General features: G+C 36.6%; 1 protein-coding gene across 1 annotated transcript in view; it reads right to left on the minus strand.

Annotated features, from left to right (window-relative positions):
- The window catches only part of LOC134852899 (eukaryotic translation initiation factor 3 subunit A-like), a 29,449-nt gene extending 14,390 nt beyond the window's left edge, over window positions 1-15,059 (minus strand). The window contains exons 1-7 of the mRNA XM_063868753.1: window positions 14,915-15,059; window positions 14,469-14,618; window positions 14,238-14,329; window positions 13,936-14,133; window positions 13,700-13,844; window positions 12,950-13,072; window positions 11,106-11,325 (exon numbers count right to left, since the gene is read on the minus strand). Coding sequence (XP_063724823.1) covers window positions 11,106-11,325; window positions 12,950-13,072; window positions 13,700-13,844; window positions 13,936-14,133; window positions 14,238-14,329; window positions 14,469-14,618; window positions 14,915-15,040 — 1,054 coding nt within the window. The 5' untranslated portion in view covers window positions 15,041-15,059. The remainder of the gene's footprint in view (window positions 1-11,105; window positions 11,326-12,949; window positions 13,073-13,699; window positions 13,845-13,935; window positions 14,134-14,237; window positions 14,330-14,468; window positions 14,619-14,914) is intronic.
- Window positions 15,060-15,728: the final 669 nt, after the last annotated feature.

The following is a 15,728-nucleotide window of genomic DNA, read 5'->3' on the forward strand; positions in this document are numbered from 1 at the left end:
ATCATCATCTAGAAAAAAAAACAAAGGATAGGAAAGTCAACTCAAATTAAACTGTTTTCTATTGGTAAGGTGTATCTCAAATTGTTGCATAATCCGAAAGAAGATTCATTACAGGTAAAGAAAAAATCAAAGAAGACCTACATTGAAAAAACAACTTGCCTGAAAGCTAAGCAAAATCAGAATGGATTGGTAGTTCATAAATGAACAAGGGGAATCTGGTGTCATCGTTTAAATAACAACGGCTCATCTGACTTTGAGATTATGAGCAAAAGAAGCACCCAATACGGCAATGAACAATCATGGCAGAATTGAGGCAAAGAACTACATCGAAATGAACTCAGCTTTCTTTATGTCAGACGACCTAATAGACAGTAGACTGTCATCTTAGCAAAAAAAAAGAAAAGAAGAGTATGAAACCAATTCCACACTCAACTAGCTTATTTAAATGTATCAAACAATGCAGCCAAAAAAAAACCATTAAAAGTTCAAACTGATGATTTGAAAAATTTAGTCGAGTTCATCATTGCAAAAATTGCAAAAGCATGAATAAGCAATCAATTCCGAAAAAAACTGACTTATCTGATTTATGAACCAGTGCATTTTGCAATCAACATTTATAGCTTCATTCAAAAACCAAGACCACGCAATCAACTAAACTCAAGGTCAATTATTATATGATAATGTGACCAGCTTTTTATGAGCATTGTAATTGGGCTTCATCTTCATACAAATAGCTAAACCAAGAACACGAAATATGTTAGAAAAACCTTGGCCTTTCTGGTTTTTCTGAACAAGTGGAGTCCCTGATCATCCATAAAAAGATTATGAGAAAAGGACGACATAGGATATTATAGGACGACTACTAAAATCAGAGTGGATTTATAATTCATAAGATCAAAAAGGGGAATCCAGGATCATCATTTAGAAAAAAAACAAATGATAGAAATGTCATCAACTTCAAATTGAATTATTTTTATTGGTAATGCGCATCTCAGTAATTAATGCATAATTCGAATAAAAAATTCATCGCAGGTAAAGCAAAAATCAATGACCTTCTTTTTCTAAAGTCAACAAAGAAAAATAAATCTACCATAATTAGAATTAGCAATTAAAATATTTTTCAAGAATAACTCCGACCAAACCCGTGATTGCAAAAATAGGGGGAAATAACTGGCCTGAAAGGTAACCATATTTATATTGGATTGGTTTTTCATTACTGAGCAAGGGAATCTGGTATCATTTATTAAATAACAATGACTGATCTGACTTTGCGATTCTGAGCAAAAGGAAGTACCCATTACGGCAAGGAAGAATTGAGGCAATAAACTGCATCAAAAAGGGCACAGCTTTCTCTGATGAATTAAAAAATTAAGCCGAGTGCCTTTATTGCAAAAATTGCGAGAGCATAAGAAATCAATTCCAAAAAAATTGATTTCTTAAGCCGGAGTCAACAAAGAACAATTATACATACCATAATCACAACTAGCAATCAAATCAATCCTACATTATCAACTCCGGCCAAAGCCGGAATTTTAATAATAGTAAAAATAACTAATCAGAAAATCGACCTGATTTAGAATGGATTGTTATTTCAATATTCAACAAAGGAGAATCTGGCATCATCATTTAAACAAGCATAACTAATGTGACTTTGAGATTTTGCGTGAAAAGAATCACCCATTATAAAATAATCAAGGCACTAAGCTACACCAAAATGGGCACAGCTTTCTCTGATCATCCATAAAAAGATTGAGAAAACCAAGACGACAGTGTACTAAAATCAGAGTGGATTTGAATTTCATCAAATCAATAAGGGGAATCCAGGATCATCATCTAGAAAAAACAAAAGATATAAATGTCATCAACAAAGAAAATATTTTTTAAATGTAAAGCGCACCTTAATCCTTTGGGCATAATTCGACAGAAAACTCATTGCCAGTAAAGCAAAAATCAAAGAAGACATATACTTCTAAATTTTCTTAGGAATACCGCAGTCAACAAAGAATCTACCATAATTAGAACTAGCAATTAAATCGATCCTACAGTATCAACCTCAGCAAAACCCGTGATTTTGAAAATAGTTTTAAAAAAACTTATCAGAAAACTGAGCTGATTAAGAATGGATTGTTATTTCAGTATTTAACAAAGGAGAATCTGTTATCATCAATTGAACAAGCAAGACTAATCTGAATTTGAGATTATGCGCGAAAAGAATCACCCATCACAAAATAAAAAAGGCATCAAACTACACCACAGCTTTTTCTGATGAAATGAAGAAGTTAGTGGAGCGACATCATTGCAAAAATTTGAAAGCATGAATAAGAAATCAATTCCAAAAAAGAATCTGATTTATTCATTTTATGAACCAGTGCATTCCGAAATCATAATTTGAAGCTTCATACAAAAAGTCAAAAGCCAATTAATATATCATAACGTTACCAGCTTTATATGAGCATCAAAATCGCGCTTCATCGTCATACAAATAGCTAAGCCAAAAATACAAAACATGTTAGAATAACGTTTGCCATTTTTTGTTTTGCTGAACAAGTGAAGTCCTTGATCCTCAATAAAAAGAATGAGAAAACCAAGACGACATAGTGTACTAAAAACAGGGTGGGTTTACATTTCAAAAGATCAAAAAGGGGAATCCAGGATCACCATCTAGAAAAAAACAAAGGATAGGAAAGTCAAATCAAATTAAATTGTTTTCTATTGGTAAGGTGTATCTCAAATTGTTGCATAATCCGAAAAAAGATTCATTGCAGATAAGGAAGAAGAGAAAGAAGACCTACATTCAAAAAACAACTTGCCTGAAAGCTAAGCAAAATCAGAATGGATTGGTAATTCATAAATGAACCAGTGGAATCTGGTGTCATCGTTTAAATAACAACGGCTCATCTGACTTTGAGATTATGAGCAAAAAGAAGCACCCAATACGACAATGAAGAATCATGGCAAATTGAGGCAAAGAACTACATCGAAATGGGCTCAGCTTTCTTCATATCATACGACCTAAAAGACAGTCGACTGTCATCGTAGCAAAAAAAAAGAAAGAAGAGTATGAAATCAATTCCACACTCAACTAGCTTATTTACATGTATCAAACAATGCAGCCAGTAAAACCCCATTGAAACTTCAAACAAACAACAAACTCGGAGGGTATTTTGTTTTCACAGTATCATTAAGGGGAATCCAAGGTCATCATCTGTAGAAAAAAATAAAAGTCACGAACTCAAAGGCCAATTATTATATCATCATTCGTGACCAGCTGTTTTATGAGAAATAATGGTAATCGCGCTTTGACGTCAAACAAATAGCTGACCGAGAAAACGAGATCAATTCGAAAAACGTCAGCTTTTTCAGTTTATGGACAAGTGGAGTCCTTGATCATCAATTAAAAGAAGATGAGAAAACCAAGACGACAATGTACTAAAATCAGAGTGGATTTATATTTCATAAGATCAAAAAGGGGAATCCAGGATCATCATCTAGAAAAAAACAAAGGATAGGAAAGTCAACTCATATTAAACTGTTTTCTATTGGTAAGGTGTATCTCAAATTGTTGCATAATCCGAAAGAAGATTCGTTACAGGTAAAGAAAAAAACAAAGACCTACATTGAAAAAACAACTTGCCTGGAAGCTAAGCAAAATCAGAATGGATTGGTAGTTCATAAATGAACAAGGGGAATCTGGTGTCATCCTTTAAATAACAACGGCTCATCTGACTTTGAGGTTATGAGCAAAAAGAAGCACCCAATACGGCAATGAAGAATCATGGAAGAATTGCGGCAAAGAACTACATCGAAATGGGCTCAGCTTTCTTCATATCAGACGACCTAAAAGACAGTCGACTGTCATCGTAGCAAAAAAGAAAGAAAGAGTATTAAACCAATTCCACACAACTAGCTTATTTAAATGTATCAAACAATGCAGCCTGTAAAAACCCATTAAAAGTTCAAACAAACAACAAACTCGGAAGGTATTTTGTTTTCACAATATCAATAAGGGGAAGCCAAGATCATCATCTGTAGAAAAAAATAAAAGTTACAAACTCAAAGGCCAATCATTATATCATCATTCGTGAAAAGCTGTTGTATGAGAAATAAAGGTAATCGCGCTTTGACGTCAAACACATAGCTGACCGAAAAAACGAGTATTCGTAAAACGTCAGCTTTTTTCAGTTTTTGGACAAGTGGAGTCCTTGATCATCAATTAAAAGAAGATGAGAAAACCAAGACGACATAATGTACTAAAATCAGAGTGGATTTATATTTCATAAGATCAAAAAGGGGAATCCAGGATCATCATCTAGAAAAAAACAAAGGATAGGAAAGTCAACTCATATTAAACTGTTTTCTATTGGTAAGGTGTATCTCAAAATGTTGCATAATCCGAAAGAAGATTCGTTACAGGTAAAGAAAAAAACAAAGACCTACATTGAAAAAACAACTTGCCTGGAAGCTAAGCAAAATCAGAATGGATTGGTAGTTCATAAATGAACAAGGGGAATCTGGTGTCATCCTTTAAATAACAACGGCTCATCTGACTTTGAGGTTATGAGCAAAAAGAAGCACCCAATACGGCAATGAAGAATCATGGAAGAATTGAGGCAAAAAACTACATCGAAATGGGCTCAGCTTTCTTCATATCAGACGACCTAAAAGACAGTCGACTGTCATCGTAGCAAGAAAAGAAAAAGAGTATTAAACCAATTCCACACAACTAGCTTATTTAAATGTATCAAACAATGCAGCCTGTAAAAACCCATTAAAAGTTCAAACAAACAACAAACTCGGAAGGTATTTTGTTTTCACAGTATCAATAAGGGGAAGCCAAGATCATCATCTGTAGAAAAAAATAAAAGTTACAAACTCAAAGGCCAATCATTATATCATCATTCGTGAAAAGCTGTTGTATGAGAAATAAAGGTAATCGCGCTTTGACGTCAAACACATAGCTGACCGAAAAAACGAGTATTCGTAAAACGTCAGCTTTTTTCAGTTTTTGGACAAGTGGAGTCCTTGATCATCAATTAAAAGAAGATGAGAAAACCAAGACGACATAATGTACTAAAATCAGAGTGGATTTATATTTCATAAGATCAAAAAGGGGAATCCAGGATCATCATCTAGAAAAAAACAAAGGATAGGAAAATCAACTCATATTAAACTGTTTTCTATTGGTAAGGTGTATCTCAAATTGTTGCATAATCCGAAAGAAGATTCGTTACAGGTAAAGAAAAAAACAAAGACCTACATTGAAAAATTAACTTGCCTGGAAGCTAAGCAAAATCAGAATGGATTGGTAGTTCATAAATGAACAAGGGGAATCTGGTGTCATCCTTTAAATAACAACGGCTCATCTGACTTTGAGGTTATGAGCAAAAAGAAGCACCCAATACGGCAATGAAGAATCATGGAAGAATTGCGGCAAAGAACTACATCGAAATGGGCTCAGCTTTCTTCATATCAGACGACCTAAAAGACAGTCGACTGTCATCGTAGCAAAAAAGAAAGAAAGAGTATTAAACCAATTCCACACAACTAGCTTATTTAAATGTATCAAACAATGCAGCCTGTAAAAACCCATTAAAAGTTCAAACAAACAACAAACTCGGAAGGTATTTTGTTTTCACAGTATCAATAAGGGGAAGCCAAGATCATCATCTGTAGAAAAAAATAAAAGTTACAAACTCAAAGGCCAATCATTATATCATCATTCGTGAAAAGCTGTTGTATGAGAAATAAAGGTAATCGCGCTTTGACGTCAAACACATAGCTGACCGAAAAAACGAGTATTCGTAAAACGTCAGCTTTTTTCAGTTTTTGGACAAGTGGAGTCCTTGATCATCAATTAAAAGAAGATGAGAAAACCAAGACGACATAAGGTACTAAAATCAGAGTGGATTTATATTTCATAAGATCAAAAAGGGGAATCCAGGATCATCATCTAGAAAAAAACAAAGGATAGGAAAGTCAACTCATATGAAACTGTTTTCTATTGGTAAGGTGTATCTCAAATTGTTGCATAATCCGAAAGAAGATTCGTTACAGGTAAAGAAAAAAACAAAGAAGACCTACATTGAAAAAACAACTTGCCTGGAAGCTAAGCAAAATCAGAATGGATTGGCAGTTCATAAATGAACAAGGGGAATCTGGTGTCATCCTTTAAATAACAACGGCTCATCTGACTTTGAGGTTATTAGCAAAAAGAAGCACCTAATACGGCAATGAAGAATCATGGAAGAATTGAGGCAAAGAACTACATCGAAATGGGCTCAGCTTTCTTCAAATCAGACGACCGAAAAGACAGTCGACTGTCATCGTAGCAAAAAAAAAAAAAAGAGTATTAAACCAATTCCACACAACTAGCTTATTTAAATGTATCAAACAATGCAGCCTGTAAAAACCCATTAAAAGTTCAAACAAACAACAAACTCGGAAGGTATTTTGTTTTCACAGTATCAATAAGGGGAACCCAAGATCATCATCTGTAGAAAAAAATAGAAGTCACAAACTCAAAGGCCAATTATTATATCATCATTCGTGACCAGCTGTTTTATGAGAAATAAAGGTAACCGCGCTTTGACGTCAAACACATAGCTGACCGAGAAAACGAGATCAATTCGAAAAACGTCAGCTTTGTTCAGTTTTTGGACAAGTGGAGTCCTTGATCATCAATTAAAAGAAGACGAGAAAACCAAGACGACATAAGGTACTAAAATCAGAGTGGATTTATAATTGATAAGATCAAAAAGGGGAATCCAGGATCATCATCTAGAAAAAAAACAAAGGATAGGAAAGTGAACTCATATTCAACTGTTTTCTATTGGTAAGGTGTATCTCAAATTGTTGCATAATCTGAAAGAAGATTCGTTACAGGTAAAGAAAAAATCAAAGAAGACCTACATTGAAAAAACAACTTGCCTGGAAGCTAAGCAAAATCAGAATGGATTGGTAGTTCATAAATGAACAAGGGGAATCTGGTGTCATCGTTTAAATAACAACGGCTCATCTGACTTTGAGGTTATGAGCAAAAAGAAGCACGCAATACGGCAATGAAGAATCATGGAAGAATTGAGGCGAAGAACTACATCGAAATCGGCTCAGCTTTCTTCATATCATACGACCTAAAAGACAGTCGACTGTCATCGTAGCAAAAAAAAAGAAAGAGTATTAAACCAATTCCACACAACTAGCTTATTTAAATGTATCAAACAATGCAGCCTGTAAAAACCCATTAAAAGTTCAAACAAACAACAAACTCGGAGGGTATTTTGTTTTCAGAGTATCAATAAGGTGAACCCAAGATCATCATCTGTAGAAAAAAAAAGTCACAAACTCAAAGGCCAATTATTATATCATCATTCGTGACCAGCTGTTTTATGAGAAATAAAGGTAATCGCGCTTTGACGTCAAACACATAGCTGACCGAGAAAACGAGATCAATTCGAAAAACGTCAGCTTTTTTCAGTTTTTGGACAAGTGGAGTCCTTGATCATCAATTAAAAGAAGACGAAAAAACCAAGACGACATAAGGTACTAAAATCAGAGTGGATTTATAATTCATAAGATCAAAAAGGGGAATCCAGGATCATCATCTAGAAAAAAAACAAAGGATAGGAAAGTCAACTCAAATTAAACTGTTTTCTATTGGCAAGGTGTATCTCAAATTGTTGCATAATCCGAAAGAAGATTCGATATATTTTTTTTTTCAGTTTATGGACAAGTGGAGTCCTTGATCATCAATTAAAAGATGATGAGAAAACCAAGACGACACACTGTGCTAAAATCAGATTTGATTTGTATTTCAAAAGATCAATAAGGGGAATCCAGAATCATCATCTAAAAAAAACAAAGGATAGGAAAGTCAACTCAAATTAAACTGTTTTCTATTGGTAAGGTGTATCTCAAATTGTTGCAAAATCCGAAAGAAGATTCGATACATTGTTTTTTTTTTGCAGTTTATGGACAAGTGGAGTCCTTGATCATCAATTAAAAATGACGAGAAAACCAAGACGACACACTGTGCTAAAATCAGATTTGATTTGTATTTCAAAAGATCAATAAGGGCAATCCAGGATCATCATCTACAAAAAACAAAAGATAGAAAGGTCAACTCATAATTAAATCGATTTTTATTAACTGGCAAAATGCATCTCTTAGTTTCTCAAGAAACTAAGACTCTTCTTCAATTTTGGTTTCATTGCAATGATTTTTTTCCACTTATGCAAAAAAAAGAGAAGAGTCTTAGTTTCTAAAAATTCTAATGGATACACGAGTCAACAGAAAAAAAACATCTACCATACTTCTAACTAGCAATCATATCAATTCTTCAGTATCAACTCGGGCCAAACCCGGAATTTAAAAATAAAAATAACTAATCAAAAAATAAATAGCTCATTCAGAATAGATTATTATTCCATTATTCAACAAGTAAAATCTGGTAATATCATTTAAATAACAATGACTAATCTGACTTGGAGATTATGAACGAAAACTATATCGAAATGGGCACAGCTTTTTTGTGGTGCATTAAAAGTTAGCCGAGCGTCACCATTGTAAAAATTACAAAAAGCATGAAAACAATATCAATTCCAAAACAACTGGTTTATTTCATTCATGAACCAGTGCAGCCCGTATGAACCATTTTATGGACCAGTCACCATCTAGAAAGAAAAACAAAAGATGAAAAAATCATTATCTCAAGAATGCAATCGATTTTTTTTTTTCTAAATGGTAATGCGAATCTCAATCCTCGTTGCCCCATTCTACAGAAAAAACTATTGCAAGCAAAACAGAAGTCAGAAAATTTTTGAATTTCAACAATTTTTTGAGGATACCGGAGAGAAGAAAAACAACTACATAAATACAACTTGCAATCAAAACAACTCTTCAATATCAACTCCGACAAAACTAGTCATTGCAAGAGTAGAAAAAAATTACATGCATGAAAACCGAGTTAAATTAGATTGGACTGTTATTCCATTATTCAACAAGGGGAATCTGGTAACATCGTTTAATAAACAATGACTAATCTGACTTGATGATTATAGCGAAAAGAATCACCCATTATCACCCATCACAAAAAAATCAAGGCATTTAGCTATATCGCAGTGGGCAAAGCTTTTTACTGATTCATTAAGAGTTAGTCGAGCTTCATCATTGCAAAAGTTACAAAAAGCATGAAAACAATATCAATTCTAAAACAGTTGACTTAATTCTTTTTCTGAACTAGTGCAGCACGTATGACCCATTTTATGAACCAGTTACCATCTAAAATACGAAATCAATTCCAGAACAACTGACTAATTTCATCATGAAACAGTGCAGACCATAATCATCGTTTAGAGTTCATACAAAACAAGGACCACACAATCAACTAAACTCAGAGGGTATTTTGATTTCATAATATCATTAAGGGGAATGATATTATGCAATATAATCATTTCATCAGTATGAACTCCTAAGACACCCGTGATTGCATGAATAGAAAAAACAACTTGCCTGAAAAATAAGCAAAATCATCAAAATGGATTGGTAGTTCAAAATTCAACAAAGCGAATCTCGTATTATCATTTAAATAACGACATTCAGACTATGAGCGAAAAAAGTCACCCATCATAAAAGATTCAAGGAATGAAACTACATCAAAATGGGCACAGCTTTGTTCATGTGAGCAAAAAAAGTAAGTCATCGTTGCAAAATTGCCAAAGCATGAAAATGAAATCAAACTAAAAAAAAACTGATTTATTTCATTTTATGAACCCGTGCAATACCTTATCATCATTAAAGATAAATCGTCACGACTCGAAGACCAATTTTCACATCAGAATATGACCACTCTTTTAAGAGCATTAAGGTTAATGGCGCTCCAGCGTCGAAAAAATTGCTATATCAATTAGAAATCATTTAGAACAACGTCTACTTCTTTCAGTTTAAAAACCAGTGGAGCCCCTGATCAAGAATGAAAAGATCATGAGAAAACCAAGACGACATATTGCGTTTAAAATCAGAGCGGATTTGTATTTCATAAGATCAATAAGGGGAATCCAGGATCATCATCTAGAAAAAAGAAAGGATAAAAACGTCATCAACTTCAAATTGAATTGTTTTTTTACTGAAAAAGTGCATATGAATCCTTGTTACAAAATTCGAAAGGGAAACTCATTGCAAGTAAAAGCAAAAACCAAAGAAGACCTTCACTTTCTAAATTTCCTTACGAATACCGGAGTCAACAAAGGAAATATATATACATCAACCATAATTACAATTAGCAATCAAAACAATTTTTCGGTATCAACTTCGGCAAAACCCGGGATTTCAAAAATGGTAGAAATAACTTATCAGAAAACTGAGCTCATTCGAAATGGATTTTTATTTCATCAAACAAAGGGGAATCTGGTATCATCATTTAAACAAGCATGGCTAATCTGACTTTTAGACTATGCGCCAAAAGAACACCCATCACAAAAGAATCAGCTCATTAAATTAACTACACCGAAATGGGCACCGCCTTTCCTGATGATTTGAAAAAATTAGTCGAGTGCATCATTGCAAAAATTGCGAAAGCATGAATAAGCAATCAATTCCAAAAAAAACTGACTTATCCGATTTATGAACCAGTGCATTCCGCAATCATCATTCAAACCTTCATACGAAAACCAAGACCACACAATCAACAAAACTCAAAGGCCAATAAATATATCGTAACGTGACCAGCTTTTTATGAGCATTATAATCGCGCTTCATCGTCATACACAACTAAACCAAGAACACGAAATATGTTCGAACAACGTTGGCCTTTTGATACAATGCAACACACTATATCGAAATGAACACAGCTTTTTTTTATCGATACGTATGATGATGTTCTGTAGTTATTAGAGGCTTTTAGGGCATTCATTAATGCATTTATCAGTATGAACGCACTTTTTTAGAGCTTTTTAGAAACTTCCCAGCAAAAAAAAACTATGTCAGTGATAATCACTTTGTTATTTCACACTTCAACCCGCCATCTCAAAATCAAAAGCGAGTAACTTGAACGAGTAACTTCACTCATTGACACTACAGTGTGAGGATAGATATTGAGTGTGACCACTTACGCATCTGTTCCTCCTCCTCTTGTTTCCGGGCCTGTGCCTCCTCCATATCCTTCACACGTCTCCTCTCCGCCTCCTCCTCCTCCGCCGCCCTCCGCTCCTCCTCCCGCTTCTGTCTGGCAAAGTACTGGGCCCTCCTCTCTTGCTTGCGCTTGTTCCTCCTCGCCGCCAGCAGACGCTCCTTCTCGACTGCAAGAGACTGCTCCCACTTCTCAACACGCTCCTGCACACAAAAATTCACATCACAACATAATCGATCCTGGGCGCTTCTCACAATATATCAGATCTCTTTGATACACATTATTTGTTCTCTCTACAATCGCAACTTTACTCCAGCATATCAGCTCTATCTTCTACCCGATACTTTTTCTCCACATAATACTGCTTATAATGATCCGCTACGCATTTTTACACAGAGGCTAAGCGGAGCTTCGCACCACTTGCGATACAACGTAATCATAAAAAGCATGTCGAAACAAAATGAAAAATGTTGAAAAAAAAAACTAGGTGAACCAAATATTTTGTATGTCTCGATGAAGGACACCTAGGGCTCAACTAAAGATGGCGGTATGTATGTGACATTTTTTGAATTTTTCATACCGATGCGGGACGAAATTGCGTGTTTTCGAAAATTGCCCTTAGTTATTCATTTTATTAGAGAAACAAGAATTTTTTTTGAGATTTTGGAATTTTTTCGCAGACCTAACCTTTCTTTTAAAAAAAAGGAGTAGCTGCACCTGCATGAAAACTACGCGCAACCTCTTCATTCGTTTGAAATTTTCTTATCCGTTTTGAGAAAATTCAAAAAGTTTCTAAGAAACGGTCAAAGTTCAAAAACTTTTTTCTGCTGCAAGCAATTCGTGGCCGGTAAAGTAGAAAAATCTAAAAATCAGCTTTTTCGATTAAACACTTAACCTGAGAATTGGCACGGAATTTTCAAGCAGAGTCAAAAAACTTCCAAAGAAACTGTCAATTTTCAAATTTTCACTTGTTTGAAGATCATAACTTTTTTCTACAAGAAACAGGGCGTAGCAAATTATAAAGGTGAGCTTCCTTCCAACAATCTTTTGAGCCGACTAAACCTACGATATTGGATTTGGCAAAATAGTTATCAAGAAAAAAGCAAAAAACGATTTCCGAAAGTCATAGCCTGTTGCCTAAACATTTGATGGAGCCGCATATGCAAAAGAGATTCGCGCATTCTGTTATTTCGATTGAACCCATAAACCTAAGGAAAGACTTCTCCTTTGACTTCTCGAGAAAAGTCAAAAAGTTTCAAAAAATGGTAAAAAAATCCGAGGGCTTTTCCGAGGGCCATAAATTTGTGTCGAAAAATTGGCGTATTCGGGTATGCAAAGGAGCTTCCCACAACCCGTGTTTTGGATTAAAACCAAAATCTCAGATGTCAGAGGGTATTTTCTAGTTAAATTCATATAATTTAGAAAAGAAACCCAAAAAACAAATTAGTTGCAAGGGTGACTAGCAACTAACTTACGAAGCGGAAGCAAGGCCGAAAATCTTCAAGCAGACACCAGTTAAGCCGAAAAAAAATTACTATGTAAAAAATTCCCCCTGAAACCACCCTGTAGTAATTAGTACCCAGCCAGTAGCTAAACTGAATTTTCATGTAATTCAGCATGTCAGCATCATAAGTGATTTTGTTAAACTAGTTGTATACCCGAAAGAAAGTCTACATTCCGATTTGATAACGCTTGTTAATAGCAAGCGTAATTAGTCTAACTCTCAGTAGATGCTATCATACTAGCATATAGTTTTGCTTTTGTGGCGTGGCTGTGGGGGAATGAAAGTGGAATTGGAATGAGCAGTGGAAGTGGAAGAGTAGATACCTGGAGGAGTTGTTGTCTGTTGTGGTGTAGTCTCTCCACAAACACCTCCTTGTCCTCCACCATCATGATGCACTTGGCACGCATGCTGCGCCGCTTCTCAACCTCCTCCTTCATCTGCTCAATCTACATTACAACCACACACATTAACAATCAAGCTTAGCTACAGTGTTTCAGGCTTTCCTATTAATACTAAATGATGCTTCTGCGATACGCAGAGGAGTTGAAAAAGGCTATCAAGCCTGTCCAAGCATAGTCCATTTGTATTATTTCCCCACATTCAGACTGATTTATTGTGTTGAGCGATCTTCTTTTTTCCGTCAAGAATTTTCACCACGTGGTTCCACTATTGCACCCGAACTCGGTCAGGCAATGTTAGACCTGTGAGAGGTCAACTGAGAGTTCGTCCTCACAAACTATCATTGCCATGGTAAGAGATCCAACACGAATCTCCAACATGAATCTCGAAGTGGGCGTCTTAACGATATGCCAAGTTCCTCTTAATCAGGCTCCAATTTTATAAAAGATTCTTCTACGTGTTTAACTTCCCTTTTACTTGAGTCAAACAAGTTCGCGTTTCTCAACACTTTTTGAAAAGTTTGTCCAGAAAATCTCGGTAACCACGTAGCAAAACTAACAGAAGTTCAGCCAAGTAACCTCCAAAGGTACCACTGTGGATGTACAATATGTACCCCTTGGCCCAATTCTACAACTGACTATGAACTAGTAAGAGTGCGGTTGTGTGTGGTGTACCTTGTTGTGTTGACTGGTGTCCCACTGGTGCTTCCTCATCTGCATCTGCTGCTGGATCCACTCTGCCATCCCAGACAACTCCACCTCCCTCAGAGCCCTTTCCCAGTGGTCCACCTTCTTCTCCTCCTTCCGGATACGCTCCACCCTACAAACACACATACACACAACTTCACAGCACAGACAGCAACAGAAGCCAGTGCTTCTTCGTGTGTTTTGTTTGCAGGGTGAGTGCTGACCTCTCCCTGTTCTCCTTCATGATCTCCTCCTTGCGCCTGGCTAACAGGTCATTCGCATTCATGTCCTCCAGGTCATCGTCCTGAATGTCCTGCAGGATACTGTTGCCGCCTGCCCCACCCCCCACACCCGCACTCTTCTTCAACCCCTCCAGGTGCTCCTTCAGTCTGTTCTTCTCCAACTTCTTCAACTCCTCCTTCCTAAACACACACACACATGGTTGAACAGAACACGCAAGAGAACTTACATTGTCCAACACTTTATGCTGTTAGCATGCACACGTGTGTGACTGTGGTGCACTCACTTTCGCTGCTCCTCCCGCATCAGTGCCTCCCTCGCCAGTCTCTGCTCCTCCTCCACTCGCAGCTCCTCATCCCGCTTCTGCTGCTCACGCACCTACACGCCCAATCAACCACTTCATCGGTTATAAAAACGATCAAAATGTCAAAAAAATGGCATACTACCACGAGCTCTTCTTTTAATTGAAATTGGTTTGATAGTTAGCAATGTAGGAAGTGGGGAGAGTGGGGCCTACCTGTTCCTCTTCCTTGGCCCTGGCCTCCCTCTCGATGTCCTCCAGTCGCTTCTCAATCCTCTCCGGCCTCTCCTGCATCCGGTCATGCTCCACCTGTCTGTAGGTCAAGTACATGCCACACACACTGTCCCGCAGACGACTCCTCTGTTGCTACAATAAACACACACACACTCATTTCTGAAGTTTAGCAAACGTTCCTTATAACTAGTTTTTTATACAGGTGCTCTTTTATTATACTTCTGACAGCTATCTGCCTCTGCTCTACAAGAATTCAGATAGCACAGCTAGACCACAAATGATATTCAGGGTACAAAAATGAGATGTTATCAACTGAGGTTGAAGCATTAGGAATCGGTGTATCGTCTAATGTTCAACTAGTGTTTATTCTTTATTCTTGAGACTGGTGTCAGTCTCATCAGTTATGCCCCCTCCCCCCTCTTTAATACCTGGTAGTTCTCTGGATAGACAATGTGAGTGGCCTTGTCCAGCACAGTGGCCACCTCATTCACCATCTCCCGCATCTCCTCACTCTCCATCCACTGCACACTCCCACCCCCACCCCCTGCTGCCATCACAACGTCCCCACCACCCACTCCTAAATAAACAACAACAACCACGCTGCCCTTTCAAATCTAATTACAACTCCCAACGGAGCAAAAACAACACACATCAAATGGTTTCCCACTGCGATATGATTCCTCCACTTATTGCGTACAAGTTAGCATAGGCTACTATGAGAGTATGCGCCTCTGTAATCTAGTGCTCGTCCATGCAAACTTTTAAAAGAGTTCTTGAGCTTCCAATCATCAGTGATTATAGGGATTCTGGTCAACCAAATTTATTTTCGAAGCTCTATCTACCAAATTACTAAAAAAATTCCCCATTTTGATCAAATTTCCGGGCCGCAGGCAATTTGTTTTGAAAAAAAATAACACACCAAGGCGTTTTTAGGCACTTTTTCAAAAAAAAATTGACCAAAAAATCGCGTTTTTTCGGCGCGCGCTCCCCCCTCAAAATTACCTACCTTTAATTTAGGGTCAGTCAGCCAAAATTGGATATTTCAAAATAGTACAAAGGAGGACCCTATGGGTCGGCAGGGGGTCGAATCCCTGAGGCAGAGGAAGCGTCCGCGTCCGCCCCCCCCCCCCCACTAAATCCACTGGCGATTAAAACTGTTATCCTAGAATGCTCATTTTGATACCAATTTTTCACATATTTCAACGCTAAATTGCGTTCAAAAACTAGCCTAGAAAAACAGTA

Source organism: Symsagittifera roscoffensis, chromosome 8 (genome assembly GCF_963678635.1).
Source record: "Symsagittifera roscoffensis chromosome 8, txSymRosc1.1, whole genome shotgun sequence".
NCBI classification, from domain to species: domain Eukaryota; kingdom Metazoa; phylum Xenacoelomorpha; order Acoela; family Convolutidae; genus Symsagittifera; species Symsagittifera roscoffensis.